General features: G+C 44.3%; 1 protein-coding gene across 3 annotated transcripts in view; it reads right to left on the bottom strand.

Annotated features, from left to right (window-relative positions):
* CTPS2 (CTP synthase 2) overlaps nt 1-14,915 on the bottom strand; it is a 97,413-nt gene that overhangs the window by 59,817 nt on the left and 22,681 nt on the right. For all 3 annotated transcript variants that reach the window (XR_004622355.1, XM_011226114.3, XM_019800614.2), the window contains 9 exons: nt 14,782-14,898; nt 14,442-14,525; nt 13,501-13,581; nt 10,294-10,445; nt 6,388-6,520; nt 4,264-4,352; nt 2,980-3,074; nt 648-710; nt 499-542 (listed from right to left, as the gene is read on the bottom strand). Coding sequence is in view for 2 of the 3 variants with exons in the window: in XM_011226114.3 (XP_011224416.1) it covers nt 499-542; nt 648-710; nt 2,980-3,074; nt 4,264-4,352; nt 6,388-6,520; nt 10,294-10,445; nt 13,501-13,581; nt 14,442-14,525; nt 14,782-14,898 (858 nt within the window). In the remaining variant the exon portion in view is untranslated. The remainder of the gene's footprint in view (nt 1-498; nt 543-647; nt 711-2,979; nt 3,075-4,263; nt 4,353-6,387; nt 6,521-10,293; nt 10,446-13,500; nt 13,582-14,441; nt 14,526-14,781; nt 14,899-14,915) is intronic.

Genomic DNA, 14,915 nt, shown 5'->3' on the forward strand with positions numbered 1-14,915 from the left:
CACAGTGGCCTTCCATCCCAGCCAAGAACCTTGGACTGGATATTTTATAGGAAAAAGAATCAGTGAAAGATGAGGAGCCGCTAAAGAAAGGTTGTCACCTTTGTTTTAGAAAGGCAGGTGACCGCCAGTATGGAAACTAGACAGCCAGGGCAAGAGTCTGGAGACAGGACAGCCCACTTATTAACATTAGCTGTTTTATAAATTGTTGTCATAGTGGAGTTAATCCTTTCCTAAACGCGACGCTTGAAAACTGCTGCAAAAAGCAATCAATCCAGGACTGTGTGTTTCTTCAAGGCGCAGCTGACAAGAGGGCCTATTGAGAGCAGAGCCGTTTGATATAAAAATAATAGTAGTAATAATAATAATAAAATCATGTCTAATTTAAAATGTCCTGATGTTGAAAGGAAAACATAATAATAATCTCCCCTCATGCATTTAGGCCAGAGCCAGAAACAAAATGACAATAACCCAACCCAGAAAGGTAAACAAGCCACTTACCACAGGAACATGGGCATTTGGCTCAAATTCTGTGGAATCAGCATCTGAAGATTAAGAAATGAGGTCAATAACTCACCAGTATTGCTGAAAAATATTTTAAGTAATAAGAATTTTTTTAATAAAAGGTTATTAGCAAATAGCAGGCCTACCTTTCAAGTTAAGGCAGTTTCTTGCAAACTCTATCACTGCTAGTTGCATCCCGAGGCAAACTCCTATTTGGAAAAGCATATATATAAAGCAAATGAACACATTTTGTATTACTTCATATTTCCTATTCCTTTGTTTACTGTCCATCTCCTTTATCTAGCAGGCAAGCTCGAGGGAGCAAGACTGCCTGCCGGGTTCACTACTGTACCCTCTGCACTCAGAACATCTGTGGCAGAGGCAGGAGGGGGGATTAGACCACCCGGCCTTCAGGAAGAAGGAATTCAAGCTCAGAAAAGGGCAAGAGAAGACAGGGCGAGGTCCAAAAGGCAAATGTGCCTCTTTCCAGATGTGCCTCTAAATCGAGGCGTATGCGTGGGATGCAGGGCTGTCCCAGAGCAACTGATTCCTTCCAAGAATGTCTACCAATACCCCGACTCAAGAGGGAGACTTGACACTCCCTCTTCTCAGAGCACAGTCTGAGGAGGGCCAGCGGGGTGGGATCTAAGGAGCAGGACATCTGTGCCAGGCTGCTGGGCCCAGAAAAGCCCTATAACCTGTCTGCAAGAGAAGGGCAGCAGCTGGGGGAAGCTGGCATCTCCACTGCGGGCTTGAGCATGCTGGCGAGCAGGGAAGGGAGGTGCAAGATGGAACGGAACAGAGAGCTCAATAAGGAGGAAAACAAACACCTGGGTAGCCCCCAGCCCGTTGCCACATGGATGGGCCCTTCACCCATCTCCACATTCACCAATTGTCTCCAGTCAACAAATGCTAAGGAGCATTCCAGATGTTTTTATAGACCTGACTAAGGTATACAAGGGACTCATCAGAGAAGAGCAATCAGTATCCTTGGCACACTACAGCAAAGGTTGGTGAGCACGAAACAGCTGAGTGCTTTGGGGGGGAACTTCAGAAAGCTCCAAATGGCTAGGACGTAAAGAGACTCTGTGTTAAAGAGAAAGCTGAAGAGTTGCGAGCTATTCTATACAGCGAAAACTACGTGAAGAACACTAACCGCCTTTAGACAAAAACCGAACAAGATTACTGCAGAAGAAAACAGTGACCCACTCAGAGGGGAGGGGGGCGGGGGAATGGGACAGACCGGTGATGGGTAATGAGGAGGGCACGTATTGCATGGTGCACTGGGTGTTATACGCAACTAATGAATCATCGAACTTTACATCGGAAACCAGGAATGTACTGTATGGTGACTAACATAATATAATAAAAAAACATTAGAAGAAAAAAAAAAAAGAAAACAGTGACCCAGATCAGCTTAGCCGGGCAAAACAAAGCAACGTATCAAGGTATCTAATTACTCCCCGCTTCTCTTTTGAAAATGGATCCAAAGTGGGGAGCATGTAGGAAGCTATTCAAAGGACAGGAGGAGGTGAAGAAAATGAACAGTCTGCTGCTATTGTAAAAGGCCCAGAAGCCAGTCGACTCGGTCATAAACCCACCAGTACAGCCAAGCACAGTGAGAAACACAGGCCTCTCCCCCACTTCCTGTCCCACACCTCCCGCCCCCGCCCGAATCCCCAGCTGCAGAGCTGCCTGCCTTTCCCCCACTGAGGGGCCATTTCATCTGGTTCACTGGCCCAGAAGCCATGCTTTAACATTTGAACAAAGACATTAGGGGCGCCTGGGTGGCACAGCGGTTAAGCGTCTTAAGCGTCTGCCTTCGGCTCAGGGCGTGATCCCGGCGTTATGGGATCGAGCCCCACATCAAGCTCCTCTGCTGTGAGCCTACTTCTTCCTCTCCCACTCCCCCTGCTTGTGTTCCCTCTCTTGCTGGCTGTCTCTATCTCTGTCGACTAAATAAATAAAATCTTAAAAAAAAAAAAAAAAGACCTGGCTCTACCAAATTTTAGCAGAGCTCTTCCTGTGACGTAGGATGGTGTCTTCTAGCTCGAAGTGGTGAAAAGATGGATCTGAGTGAAAATGGGAGAAGGTAAGGGTGGGTATACACAGCAACTTCTCCCAGCTTCTTGCTACCCAACCAGAACACTGCTAAGTTCTCCCAGGTCAACAACCTTTTCTACAAAGGGCCAGACAGTAAAGATTTTAGGCTTTGCAGGCTGTAGGTCTCCAAATCTACCACTGCATCATTAAAGCAGCCACAGATAATATGTAAACAAATTGGTGTGCTTTATTCCCATAAAATCTTATTTACAAAAACAGGACAGAGTTCGTGGGCCCCTGTGGCAGACTATGGCACCTGAATATTCAAATCCAAGTTCATACCTTTCATGTTAACAAGCCCTATGAAATGTTACCCCTACTAGATATCAACAATATAATCAACTCATAGTTAAGATACATAAACTTAAGTTTTACCCAGGAAAGGGATCTTCTTTGCCCGTGCCCAAGAAATGGCCTGGAGTTTTCCCAATGTTCCTCGGATTCCAAAGCCTCCCGGCACAAGAACGCCACTGCAATCAACACAAGACGAGGGTGAATTAGACATTGCTTTTCTTTTTAAAACTCTTATTTTCAGCCACTCAGGCTTACTGATCCCAAGTCCAACACTTGGCATGATTGCTAGAGAATATACTTGAGGTCTATTTTCAGAATCAACTGCATGATTTCACATACTGAACTTTCTTCCGAAAATCCTCCCAATATTATGAAGAAGAGGAAATAATTTTTCACAACTGACTTCGATACATATTTTCTGATAGGTCTTTGTGGTATGTGAGCATAGTGACTGAGAAACTCAACTAAATTACAAATGCCACTGCGAGAATTATCTGATTAAAAAAAAAGGTTAAGGTTCTTTTAAAAGCACTATTAGAGGGGCACCTGGGTGGCTCAGTCGTTAAGCATCTGCCTTTGGCTCAGGTCATGATCCCAGGGCCCTGGGGTCGAGCCCTGCATCGGGCTCCCTGCTCAGTGGGAAGCCTGCTTCTCCCTCTCCCACTCCCCCTGCTTGTGTTCCCTCTCTCGCTGCCTCTCTCTCTGTCAAATAAATAAATAAAATCTTTTTAAAAATAAAATAAAAGCACTATTAGAAAAACACTAAGATCTCTTGCATAATCAGAAAGAGTTAAACTGGTAAAATCAGCCTAAGATTTCAATTGCTAGTTAAATAGTGGCACATGAAAGTTTCCTAGCTAGGAGACACTTTAGAGACCTTCTAGGCAAACACTCATCGGAGAAGACAAGAGTTCAAGAACTAACTGGGAAGGTCATGCTACCCTCACAATACGATGCTGCCCCCAAAAGTTCTGTTGATTACTTATAAAATAAAACCTACAATCAAATGATGTAAAAAAGAAAATATAATCAAGAGACAAGAGTTGTCATCCTTGTACTTTACTGTTGCATATGTAAGATCTATTTCTGCATCTTTCAGTAGAATCAACACACTTTCTCCCCAAAACAGAATCCTCATCATCCCCCGAAATAAAACCCACCTCCATTGCACATGCCACAAACATGAACGTGGCACGTTTCAAAGTGAACGAGGTGAGGGTGCAGCATGACCGCCCTTAATGACCACGAGTACGACAGACAACCTTTCAAAAATGCACAAAAATCAGGAATTGGGGTTAATCAAATCGTTATGGAGAAAGCACAATGGCATTCTCCTAATTCATATGGACAGTCCTCGGCACTCACTCAGCTTTGCATAGCTTCTGCCAAGCTTCGTGGAATTTCACAGGGTCCTCAGTTTCGGTGGTCTGCTCCAGATCAATGGAGTCTATGTACTAAAAAACATCCAATAGATTAAAAGAACATTTAAGAAAAGTAGATACTCAAAAATACTTGAGGCATCTAACACTACGACCCAACTATTCAAAAACTACTCATTTTGCAAACACTGCGCTGGTCACTTAGGATAGAAAAGCATGATCTCAGTCTTGGGGCTCTTATAATCTTCCAGGAAGACTCAGAACCAAATACACAGGCATGCACACCACAGCGCGAAAGTGGCTGTGATGGGCAAAGAGAATGCTGTGGAAATAAGTAGGCGCCGCTCTTCATCTAGACCTCGACCCTGCAGGAAAGATGGGAAGAAGCACCATCAGGGAAGGTCTCTAGGGAGTTGACGTCGGAGCAGCTCAGCCCTCGAGGATAAGCCTGTGCGTGCATGTGGGGAGGCTGGCGGGAACGTGTGTGGAAGACACAGGGAGGAGGGGAGGCAAAGGAACTGCTTGTATGAAACCGCAGAGGAAAGAGACAGAGGGGTGGTCACTCTGGGGCCCTCAAAGAAGACTCCACCCAGGGAGAGGAAAAGTTTACACTTGAAGCCACTGGAAAGGTCTTAAGGAACAGAGAAAACAGAGAGAGACTTTAGAAGGATCACAGTGCTATGAGGTGGAAAATGGAGGGAAGACAGCAAACCAGTCAGGAAGCTGCTGCAGTAAGCCAGGCGAGGTAAACACAGAAGCAAAGTGGTCTAAAAAGAATGTGATGAGACCATGATTCAAATAGTACTTTGAGGAAGCGAATGTTAACAAATTCTGTCAACTGAGAAATCATGTACAACAACTCCTATGTATACAATAGTCCATATAGACCTATATTACTTTAGTATTTATTTCGTAAAAATTACTATCTGAATATATCTTAACATACAAACTTATAAAGGCTTTATAAAATTTATAATCATTAGCAATTTTTCTATTGCTGTTTTCTTTTCTCTACGAGGGGCTGGGGAACTTGGAGGAGCAGGAAGAGCAGAAAGGGAAGTGTTCCGTGGAAAGCCACAAATAAAACGTGATCATGCGGGCACCAGGGTGGCTCAGTCGGTTGAGCGTGGGGCTCTTGATTTAGGCTCAGGTCATGATCTCAGGGCCGTGAGATCGAGCCCCACGTCTGGCTCCTTGTTCAACAGGGAGTCTGCTGGAGATTCTCCCTCTGCCCCCTCAACCCTCCCCCCGTGCTCTCTCTTAAAATAAATAAATAAATCTTTTTTAAAAAAGCGATTAGGATAGGAGTAGGCTAGAAAGGTGAGAGAAAAGTCAGATAGGTCCTAAGTTGGAAGTTACTAAATTCCTTAGATGCAGGGGCACCTGGGTGGCTCAGTTGGTTAAGCATCTGCTTTTGGCTCAGGTCATGATCCCAGGGTTCTGAGATCAAGCCCCATATTGGGCTCCCTGCTCAGTGGGGAGACTGCTTCTCCCTTTCTCCCTTTCCCCGCACCACTTGTGTTTTCTCTGTCTCTATCAAATAAACAAATAAAATCTTTAAAAAAAAGATCTCTTAGATGCATACATGGATCTTTTTGCTCATTATATAAATATTTCAGCACTTAAATCAAGATAATAAGGCTTGCTTAAACCATGGTATACCTGTATAGAATATCATTAAATATAACATATATATGTATGTCTAGAAAGATATGTATCAAACTGGGAATGATAGGTACAGCAGAGAAGTAGGATTTCAGGGAGGAGGGATCTTCCGCTTTCTGCATTTTACATGATGCTTTGCTTAAATTTCCTACACTGAGTATGTACTACTGCTATATCTAACAAAGACAAAGAATACACTCAAGCAATATATATGAAGTCCCCCAGACTTCATCCCATACACCTTTTCCCTTTGCTGACTTTGCTCTGTATCCTCTCACTGTATTAAATCTTAGCCACAAGTCGGGCTATACGCTGAGGACTGTGAGTTCTCCTGGTCACATCAATCCTGGTGGCAGTCTTGAGGATCCTTCGACACACCTGTCTCTGAAACACGAGATATCACAGTGAACGACTGAAATATGCGGAAGACCAGCCAGGGGCTCACCATCAGATTCAACTTGTGGTTGATGGCCAAGGCTGAATGTTCCAGGGCTTTGAACACGGAGGCGTAGCAGTCCCTGAGCTTGGTATATTTGCCAACCAAGGCTATGGAGCACGTTTTCTGCAGCCTTTCATACCTGAGATGAAAGACAAGCTTGAGGGTTATATGCATTTAGTATAACATCACAAATATAATGACAGCCACTGTTCTTATCCCAAGGCACTTTTTAAAACCTTAAGGGCAGATAAGCCTCGAACTTGATATACGCGACTCGAATCCCTACCCACTCCTAGTGAATGGAAATCTGTGTGCCAACAGATTGCAAAATCATAAGCAACCCCAATGTTGGCTTACATAAGCGGGCACAGACATAAACCCAAGGAAAGCATATCAGAGAAATAGTTAAAAGCATTAAAAATAAAAAAGCTCTCCCCATCTCATAAACATGAGCTGTCCTTAAATTCGTTTATAAGGTCACACTGTATAAGAAAATGCATTCTGAATGTCAAAAGGAAACATTTCAATATTAACTTTGTAAGGTGACATTATATAAGAAAATCCATTCAAACTGTCTACATTAAAAACGGCTACAGTCCCAGCTGGCCCACAAAGGCAGGTTATTCACGGCATGCCTGAAGAATGGCACTAAGAGAACTCTTTAAAATATTATGAGCCATTTAGATCATGTTTATGAGAAAACTCCATTCCACATAAGATGCTCAATCACATTTTACCACTAAAGACACAATGTTTACTGTTGCTTTTGTTAGGAACTCCGCACAATGAACATGAAAATTGTCTGGTCTGGTACTAAGTATGTAGAAACATCATCTTGGGGTTGAAGATGTGGTAGGGCCTGGAAGCAAACCCTTCCCTGAACACCTTAGAACAGAAAGGTTACCGTGAGCGGGACTATTCCTCTTTCAAACCGACATCTGCAAAGGGTGCCAGAGAAACATGATTGCAAACAGGCTGGGAGGGGGAAAAATGCTAAGAAGCGAAGAAGTTCGAACTGACGGTAAAGGTGACTTTCGAAGAAGGTGACCGAAGTACCCCAGAGAAAGCTGCTAACCCTTTAGCTTGCTACTGAATTTTACGTCACTCCAGAGATTGCGCAGCTGCTCATGCTTCAGCCACCCCTACGCAAAGGACATAGGTGACAAAGCAAGTTTGTTTTAAGGCAAGATTTCGATACAATGTCAGAGGGAAGCGCTTCCCGTGCCAGGTTTGGGCCTGGGGAACCGGTGGTCACCAGCACATTTGAGCACACCAGTCGGGCAGAGCCCTTCCCCCCTATTCTCACCCCTCCACAGAAGGAGGGATGTCCGCTCTGCTCCCGGGAAGGAAGCAGGACTGGGGTCAGCAGCACCAGCTCCTCCTTCTGCTCACTCAGTCCTGTCTATCCAGGGGAAGAGGAGTCACTCAGCGGCTGGGGGACACAGGCCACATGTCCCGGGGAGAAGAGCTCCCGTCCAGGAAGGCTATGTATCCTGAGCGCACTCCCCTCGTGCTCTCTTTCGCTCTCAGGCCTAAAGGCGAGGCTCACGGCGCCCTGCCCAGACCAGCCAAGCTCTTACCTGCTTGGACTCCACCTGGCCATCAGCTGGGCGTGAGGGGCCAGCCACTGAGGCTGCTGTGAGCCGCTTTGCAGCCCCACCCCACACGCAGGTCCTCAGGGAGGCGAGCTGTCTCCGCTCTGGCCTGGGGTCCCAGGCGAGCTCTGCCATCCAGTTCAACGAGGGACCCCTGGCCTCTGAACAGCACCACATCTCCATGAACAAGGCTGCCCTTTGACCTCTGTTTGCCTTCCTGTATCTCTCTACAGGCTGTACTGAGGGGACGGCGCATACCATCATTACCAATAAACCAACATCACCAGGATGATGCTTTTGCTTGAAGACTGCGGTGAGCTGAATGGTGGCCCCAAAAACCTATGTCCCCCAGAACCTGTGGATGTGACCATATTTGGAAGAAGGGTCTTTGCGGATACAATTAAGTTAAGGATCTCGAGATGAGATCATTCTGGATTGGGATGGGCCCTAAATCCAAAGACAAACATCCTAAACAAGAAGAGAAGAGGAGGGGCAGAAAAAAGAGAGAAGAAGAGAAGAGGAGAGACACACAGAAGGCCATGCAATGACAGAGGCAGAAACCGGGGACACCAAGGATTCCGGTAGCCCCAAATGCTGGAAGGGTTCTTCCCTCAGAGCCTCCAGAAGAAACCAATCCTGCTGCCTCCCTTGATTTTGAACTTCTGACCTCTACAACTGTGAGAGAGTACGTTTCTGATATTTTATGCACCCAGCTTGCGGTCATTTGCTACAGCTGCCAAGGAAACTAACATGAAGACCAAACACGGGCTTTTAAAAGCACAGAAGCTCAGAGTATAATTTACAACTATTTCCAATAAAAGGAGTTATATATTAAAATTTCTAGTGCTTAAAGAGGGTCAGCCCCAAGCTACTCAGAAAATTCCCCCAAAGCGACTGATTCCTTCAGCATTTTGGAGGGCAGGGGTTTAACTGTATTATCATGCAGGAGAGTACCTAAGTTCAGAAACTGCACTTTGCTCCTGATTTTACTTGTCTCAGAAATTCCAAGACACTTTTTAAATTTTGAAGTGACAGGGGAAGAGCACTTCAATCTACTGATCATCTACCAAGATCAGTGATTTTGTCACCATCAAACCATTTTAATTACTGTTATCAACCTCAGTAACCAATACTCAGCACCCAATGTAAGATTAAGGTTTTACGGGTTTTCTCTCATAATTATCACAATGTGGGTACTAGTAGCCCCCTGTTATATATGGATGGGAGAACAAGTCCAGAGAGGTTAAGTAGTCCACCCAAACTCACACGGCTAGTGAGAGGAGAAGCTGGGATCTGAGTCCAGAATGCCTGATGCTGGAGCGTACTTTTTTTTTCTTAATTGAGATACAAGTGACAAATAACATTATATTAGTTTCAGGTATACAACATAATGATTCAATGTTTTTATGTATTACAAAACAATCACCACAATAAGTATAATTAACAGCCATCACCACACAGTTACAATTTTTTTTCTTATGATGAGAACTTTCAAGATCTACTCCTTAGCAACACGAGAGCCGATGTTTGTAACGGCTGCACCTTACCTAAGCTGCACGAAGAGCCAGGCAGTCAGGACTTTAGGGAATTATGCCTTTCTTTTACTAAGTGTAGTAAAAGAAAACAGCTGACAGGGATTTAATTTGCATATGACTTCAAATGAGACAAGACTTGCTGAAATTAATATCGTGGTCTTGAAGCTAGAACATGTCTGAGGTTTTAATAACAGTGCTGCCAGTTAATAACTGCAGAATGGAGCAATAATGATAGAGTCTAAACCTTTCATTCGAAGGGGATTTTCTTTAGGAAATGTTAGCCAAATCTTGAAAAACAAGCAAAACAGGGGCACCTGGCTGGCTCAGTTGGAAGAGCACGTGACTCTTGATCTCAGGGTCACTGAGTTTGAGCCCCATGTTGGATGTAGAGACTACTAAATATTAAATAAATAAACTTAAAAAAAAGAAGCAAGCAAAACAAACAACAGCAAAAATCTGTGACATTTAAACCTGTTTAAAATGTTTGGAAACTGAGCTATCAATCAATCAAAATGCTTCCAGAATTTAAAAAAAAAAATCATTCCAGAATTGAAATTCCTTCAATTCACTTTCATTTAAGTAGAACAAAATCAAAAGCCCCAGAAATCTTCAAAGAATACAGCAAAACACTCTACCAATGTGTTAAAGCTTTAGATAAATCCAGACCAAAACATACAGATACAGAAAGTTAATGTGACATAGGTATACTTTAAGGTATGTCTCAATCCTACCCCCAAACCCAAGATTTATTAAAGACTACATTAGTAACTCCTTTCACGTACCTGTCAGCCATATTTCTCCACTTGAAAAGCAAATTACTTGCAGAATCACCAATGGGCAGATCCAATCTCTCTTTAAAATATTTAACAATGCCTTGTTCCTCCAAAAGCACAGGCACTCGATATGTGGACGAAACATCATGGATACATATGACCTGATTAATGATGATAAAACACCATATTTAAATGGAACACCTTAAATATCCCACAAGAATGAGCTCAAAAATGAGCCAAACCTCGACAGACATGGCAGTTCATTTATACTGATTGAAGAAAACCAAGAGCCCAGTGACCCAAACAAGAGGCAGAATTAACACAAGCTTACGTTGATCTAATTATAAAATTCTTTGAACTCATTATTCCAATTCTGGAAACATGGATGTCATGGTAGAATAAATTTTATACATATACCGGGTCTTTGTTCTCAATTCCTGGCACAAAGATTGAAAACCTTTGGAAGTTCCTGAGTGACAGGAGTGTCTTTGTTATGCTAATGAGGTGACTCCCCGGTGGCCCCTAGATGGCTTCAGGATGGGAGTTGGTCACCATAAAACCCAACGAAGTTAGACTGGAACTTTCAGCCATCTGACCTCCAAGGATAAAAAGCGGGCTGGAGAATGAGTTCAATCATGTGACCAATGGTTGACTCAATCACGCCTACATAATGAAACCCCCACAAAAAACCCTAGACACCAAGACTCAGGGGAGTGTTCTGGTTGGTAAATCTACAAACGTACCAAAAGGCTGGCACAACCTGACTCCATGGGGACAAAAGCCCTTGAGCTTGGGATCCTCCCAGGCCTTGTCCTGTGTATCTCTTTATCTGGCTGTTCATTTGCACTCTTTATAATAAAATGGTGATAGTATAACACTTTCATGAGTTCCATGAGTCATTCTAGAGAATTATCGAAACTGAAGGGCTTATAGGAAGCCCCAAATTTGTAGTGTAGGTGGCTTGGGAACACTGGAAACCTGTGGCTGGCATCTGAAGTAGGGGGAGTCTTGTAAGGAACTCAGCCCTCAAATTTGCAGAATCTGACTCTCACTCCAGGTAGTTAGTGTCAGAGTTGAATTGCAGGACCCCAGCTGATGTCAGAGAATTGGTGTTGAAACATGGATGCTTTATGTGTCAATATCCAAGACACATGGCCCAAGGCATCACCTAAGTCCAGGCTAAAGCGGTAACATTGAATAGAAGGCACTGTGTCTTCTAAATGTGGGGGTGCGGTTCATGTGTGTATTCATTTGTTGCCGTTGCTGCTACCGTAGTGCTTTTGTCTACTGCACACACTGAACCCAGTCAAATTAATTATTACACCTGTTAGAGGAGAACGGCTCCTCTCAATGCCAGGTGTTATGGTTGTTCTTCACACCTACACTAACGAGCTTTCACCACTCGCTCAAGTACATCCAAGGGGCTACAGGCAGACATTTAAGGATCTGCCACATTCTAAATCAATGCCAAGAAATGTTCTGCTAACTCTATGCGTTCAGTCTCCCCAAATCCATAGCCAAATCCATCCAAGGGTTCCTAAGCTGTTTGGACGTCAGCAACTTGATACTTGGGACTATTATGCCTCACCTGTGCCTTTACCAAAGCAATTCAAAGTGCCAAGATGTCACTGACATGAGCTCCAGCCCAGTACTAATTAAAACTAAAACTCTGGGTGGCCCAAACTTCCACAGTGGAAGACATGGAATGTGGAACTATTTACTCATTTGTCCTCCAGGCCAGAGAGATTTTTTCACACCCATAGAGATGACTCTGACCCTCCATCCCTTCCTCGGGAAACCAGAGGAGAAGATCTTTAAATGAGAGTTCACCAGGAACCAAGAAATGGGAGCATTAACTCGCATCAGAAAAAACGATGTGCTGAAAAATGGCTAAGAAACTAGCCTGTGTAGGGGCGCCTGGGTGGCACAGCGGTTAAGCGTCTGCCTTCGGCTCAGGGCGTGATCCCGGCGTTCTGGGATCGAGCCACATCAGGCTCTTCTGCTATGAGCCTGCTTCTTCCTCTCCCACTTCCCCTGCTTGTGTTCCCTCTCTCGCTGGCTGTCTCTATCTCTGTTGAATAAATAAATAAAATCTTAAAAAAAAAAAAAAGAAACTAGCCTGTGGACTGCTGGGAGAGAACGTTCTTCGGAATCTATAATTCTATTGAAAACAGGCTCTGTACGGTCAGAAATGTGCACTCTTCCCTTCTCAGAGCTCTTAGTAATGCAACTCTGAAAACTGTATCAGGCAGGAGGCTGTGCACTAGACTGCCTCCAGAGACACAGAAATCCCAGGAGATGGGTTTTAGGTTTCAAAGAACCCCGGGCTAATCTGAAGAAAATAAAAGTTTTCTGCCAAACCTACCCTTTTCCTGAGTGCCATTCATATCACCTTTTAAACTACAGCCAACTCCGATGCCTTACACCTAAGCCTTACTGCAAACAAGAGACAGATAAGAGAATGAAAGAAAAAAGAAAAAGCTCTCAGACACCCAGGTGGAAAGTCCCACAGGACAGAGGACTTGAGCCCAAATCACGGTACAGTTTCTATAGCAATGAACTGAACCGAGGCCACTGATGTACTCAGCAGTGATGGTGTGAATGTCAGTGTAACACGAGGTCTGGGCAAAGTGACGCTGTAACAGGTACAAGGGAGAAATCACAGTGAAAGCAGTCAGTGTCCTGGAAAGAAAAGACAAATAGACTATAAGCCAGCTTCACAGGGTTCTCTCCCTGGAGGTGTGACTGTTAAGTTCAAAAGCCCACCTGGTTTTGTCCCTGTAACTTAAGGAGTGATGATGCAAAGAAATACGTGATCCAGGGGCGCCTGGGTGGCACAGCGGTTAAGCGTCTGCCTTCGGCGCAGGGCGTGATCCCGGCGTTATGGGATCAAGCACCACATCAGGCTCCCCCGCTATGAGCCTGCTTCTTCCTCTCCCACTCCCCCTGCTTGTGTTCCCTCTCTCGCTGGCTGTCTCTATCTCTGTCGAATAAATAAATAAAATCTTTTAAAAAAAAAGAAAAAGAAAAAGAAATACGTGATCTAGCTAAGGAATCAGGCGTCTCAGATTGTTCACTTCAGGGCAAGGAAGCCGTGGCTGTACGGATACGAATCTCCCAAAGCTTTCATAAACACCACGAAAAGTAATGCAAGAATTTAAGAGATGCCAAACGTCAGCATCTGCAGGAGTGCCCGCCCGCAAGTGCGGCGCTCACCTGCTCGGGGTTCACGTGACAAAACATAGAAATCTTTTCCTTCACAGCCATCTCGATGGGCGTTGAACTTCGGCAGACAATCTGTCAAAGTCAAGTGCACACGGGTCAGCAAGCAAGAATCTGGCCATTCATACCACCATTCGTTTTCAGGAGGAGGCTCTATTAATTTCTCCTTACAACCAGAGACCCGACCAAGTACGTACCTGTTCATCCTGGGCATCCCACTGCACTATTAGAAACACCTGAGCACTAATATAAACAAGCACAATCAAACTCAACACAAATCTACCAGTAAGAACTCAAAATGTCAAGGCATCTCTAGTAAACAAGAGGGAAGGCTCACAAAGCCTGCCTCTTTAGATACAAGAACAGAGCTAGACCAGGGGTGGCAAGCTTTTTCTCTAAAGGGCCAGACCGTAAACATTGTAGGTTTTGGAAATCAAGAAGCTACTGTCCCGACTCCTCAATTGCATCACTGCACTACAAAGGCAGCTCTGATCAAACATAAGCAACCCAATAAAACTATTTACAGGCAGCAGGCTTGCAGGCCCTTATTTGCCAACCTCTGATCTAGACTGTTGGTGATAACTGGATTACCTGTTATAAATAAGAGCAGTGACAGCCCACCCTAGTGGGTGTCAGGAAAATCGCCAAGGTCCCCCCTCACACTAAAGGACCCAGGGACTATAAAAATGACAAGACATGCACTTGCCCCGCTGTCAATGTGGCCAAACCCATGAGGACCTGGAGGAGAACAGGTGGTCAATTTAGAAATGTGTGAAGCTACCCTTCAGGTATGGGAATAAGCCTTCCCTGGCCCCTGGATACAAAGAGCTCAATGTCAAAGGAACCACTTGAGAGATCAAAAGGACTTAGCTGATGTTATAGATCAAGAAACAGAAGTCCTATTCCAAGAAATTTACCCATTCTCCGTAACTCACCAGATCAGGAGACAGGCCTAAGCCCCTCAGCGCACGGACACTGTTTTGTGTGGGTTTGGTTTTTTGTTCTCCGGTAGCACTGGGCTGAAAAGAAATGGGTCACTGTCAGTATATTGGATATTTAGCTCTTCTGCATAATGAAGGGCTCCCTAGTTTAAAATGTGGAAAAAACAGGCAGACAGTCTCTCCTCTGCTGTCCTGCCCGCTGCTCCCTTGCAGTGTATTCAATAAACCTCTATCTCCTTTAAAAAAAAAAAAAAAAAAAAAAAGGTGGAATAAACAAAATATCACAGGAAGATTTACAGAAGTTGCTGTCTACATACTTATCTGGAAAGCTCACCTGTGGGACAAGGCTAACATGGATGTTACAGAAATTCTCTTTTTTTGCTTTAAACTGGAATTGTCTGAATGCTTCCACAAACGGCATCCCTTCAATGTCTCCAATGGTGCCACCCAACTGGGATCGGAAAAAAA

This window comes from Ailuropoda melanoleuca, chromosome X (genome assembly GCF_002007445.2).
Source record: "Ailuropoda melanoleuca isolate Jingjing chromosome X, ASM200744v2, whole genome shotgun sequence".
Taxonomy (NCBI): Eukaryota; Metazoa; Chordata; class Mammalia; order Carnivora; family Ursidae; genus Ailuropoda; species Ailuropoda melanoleuca.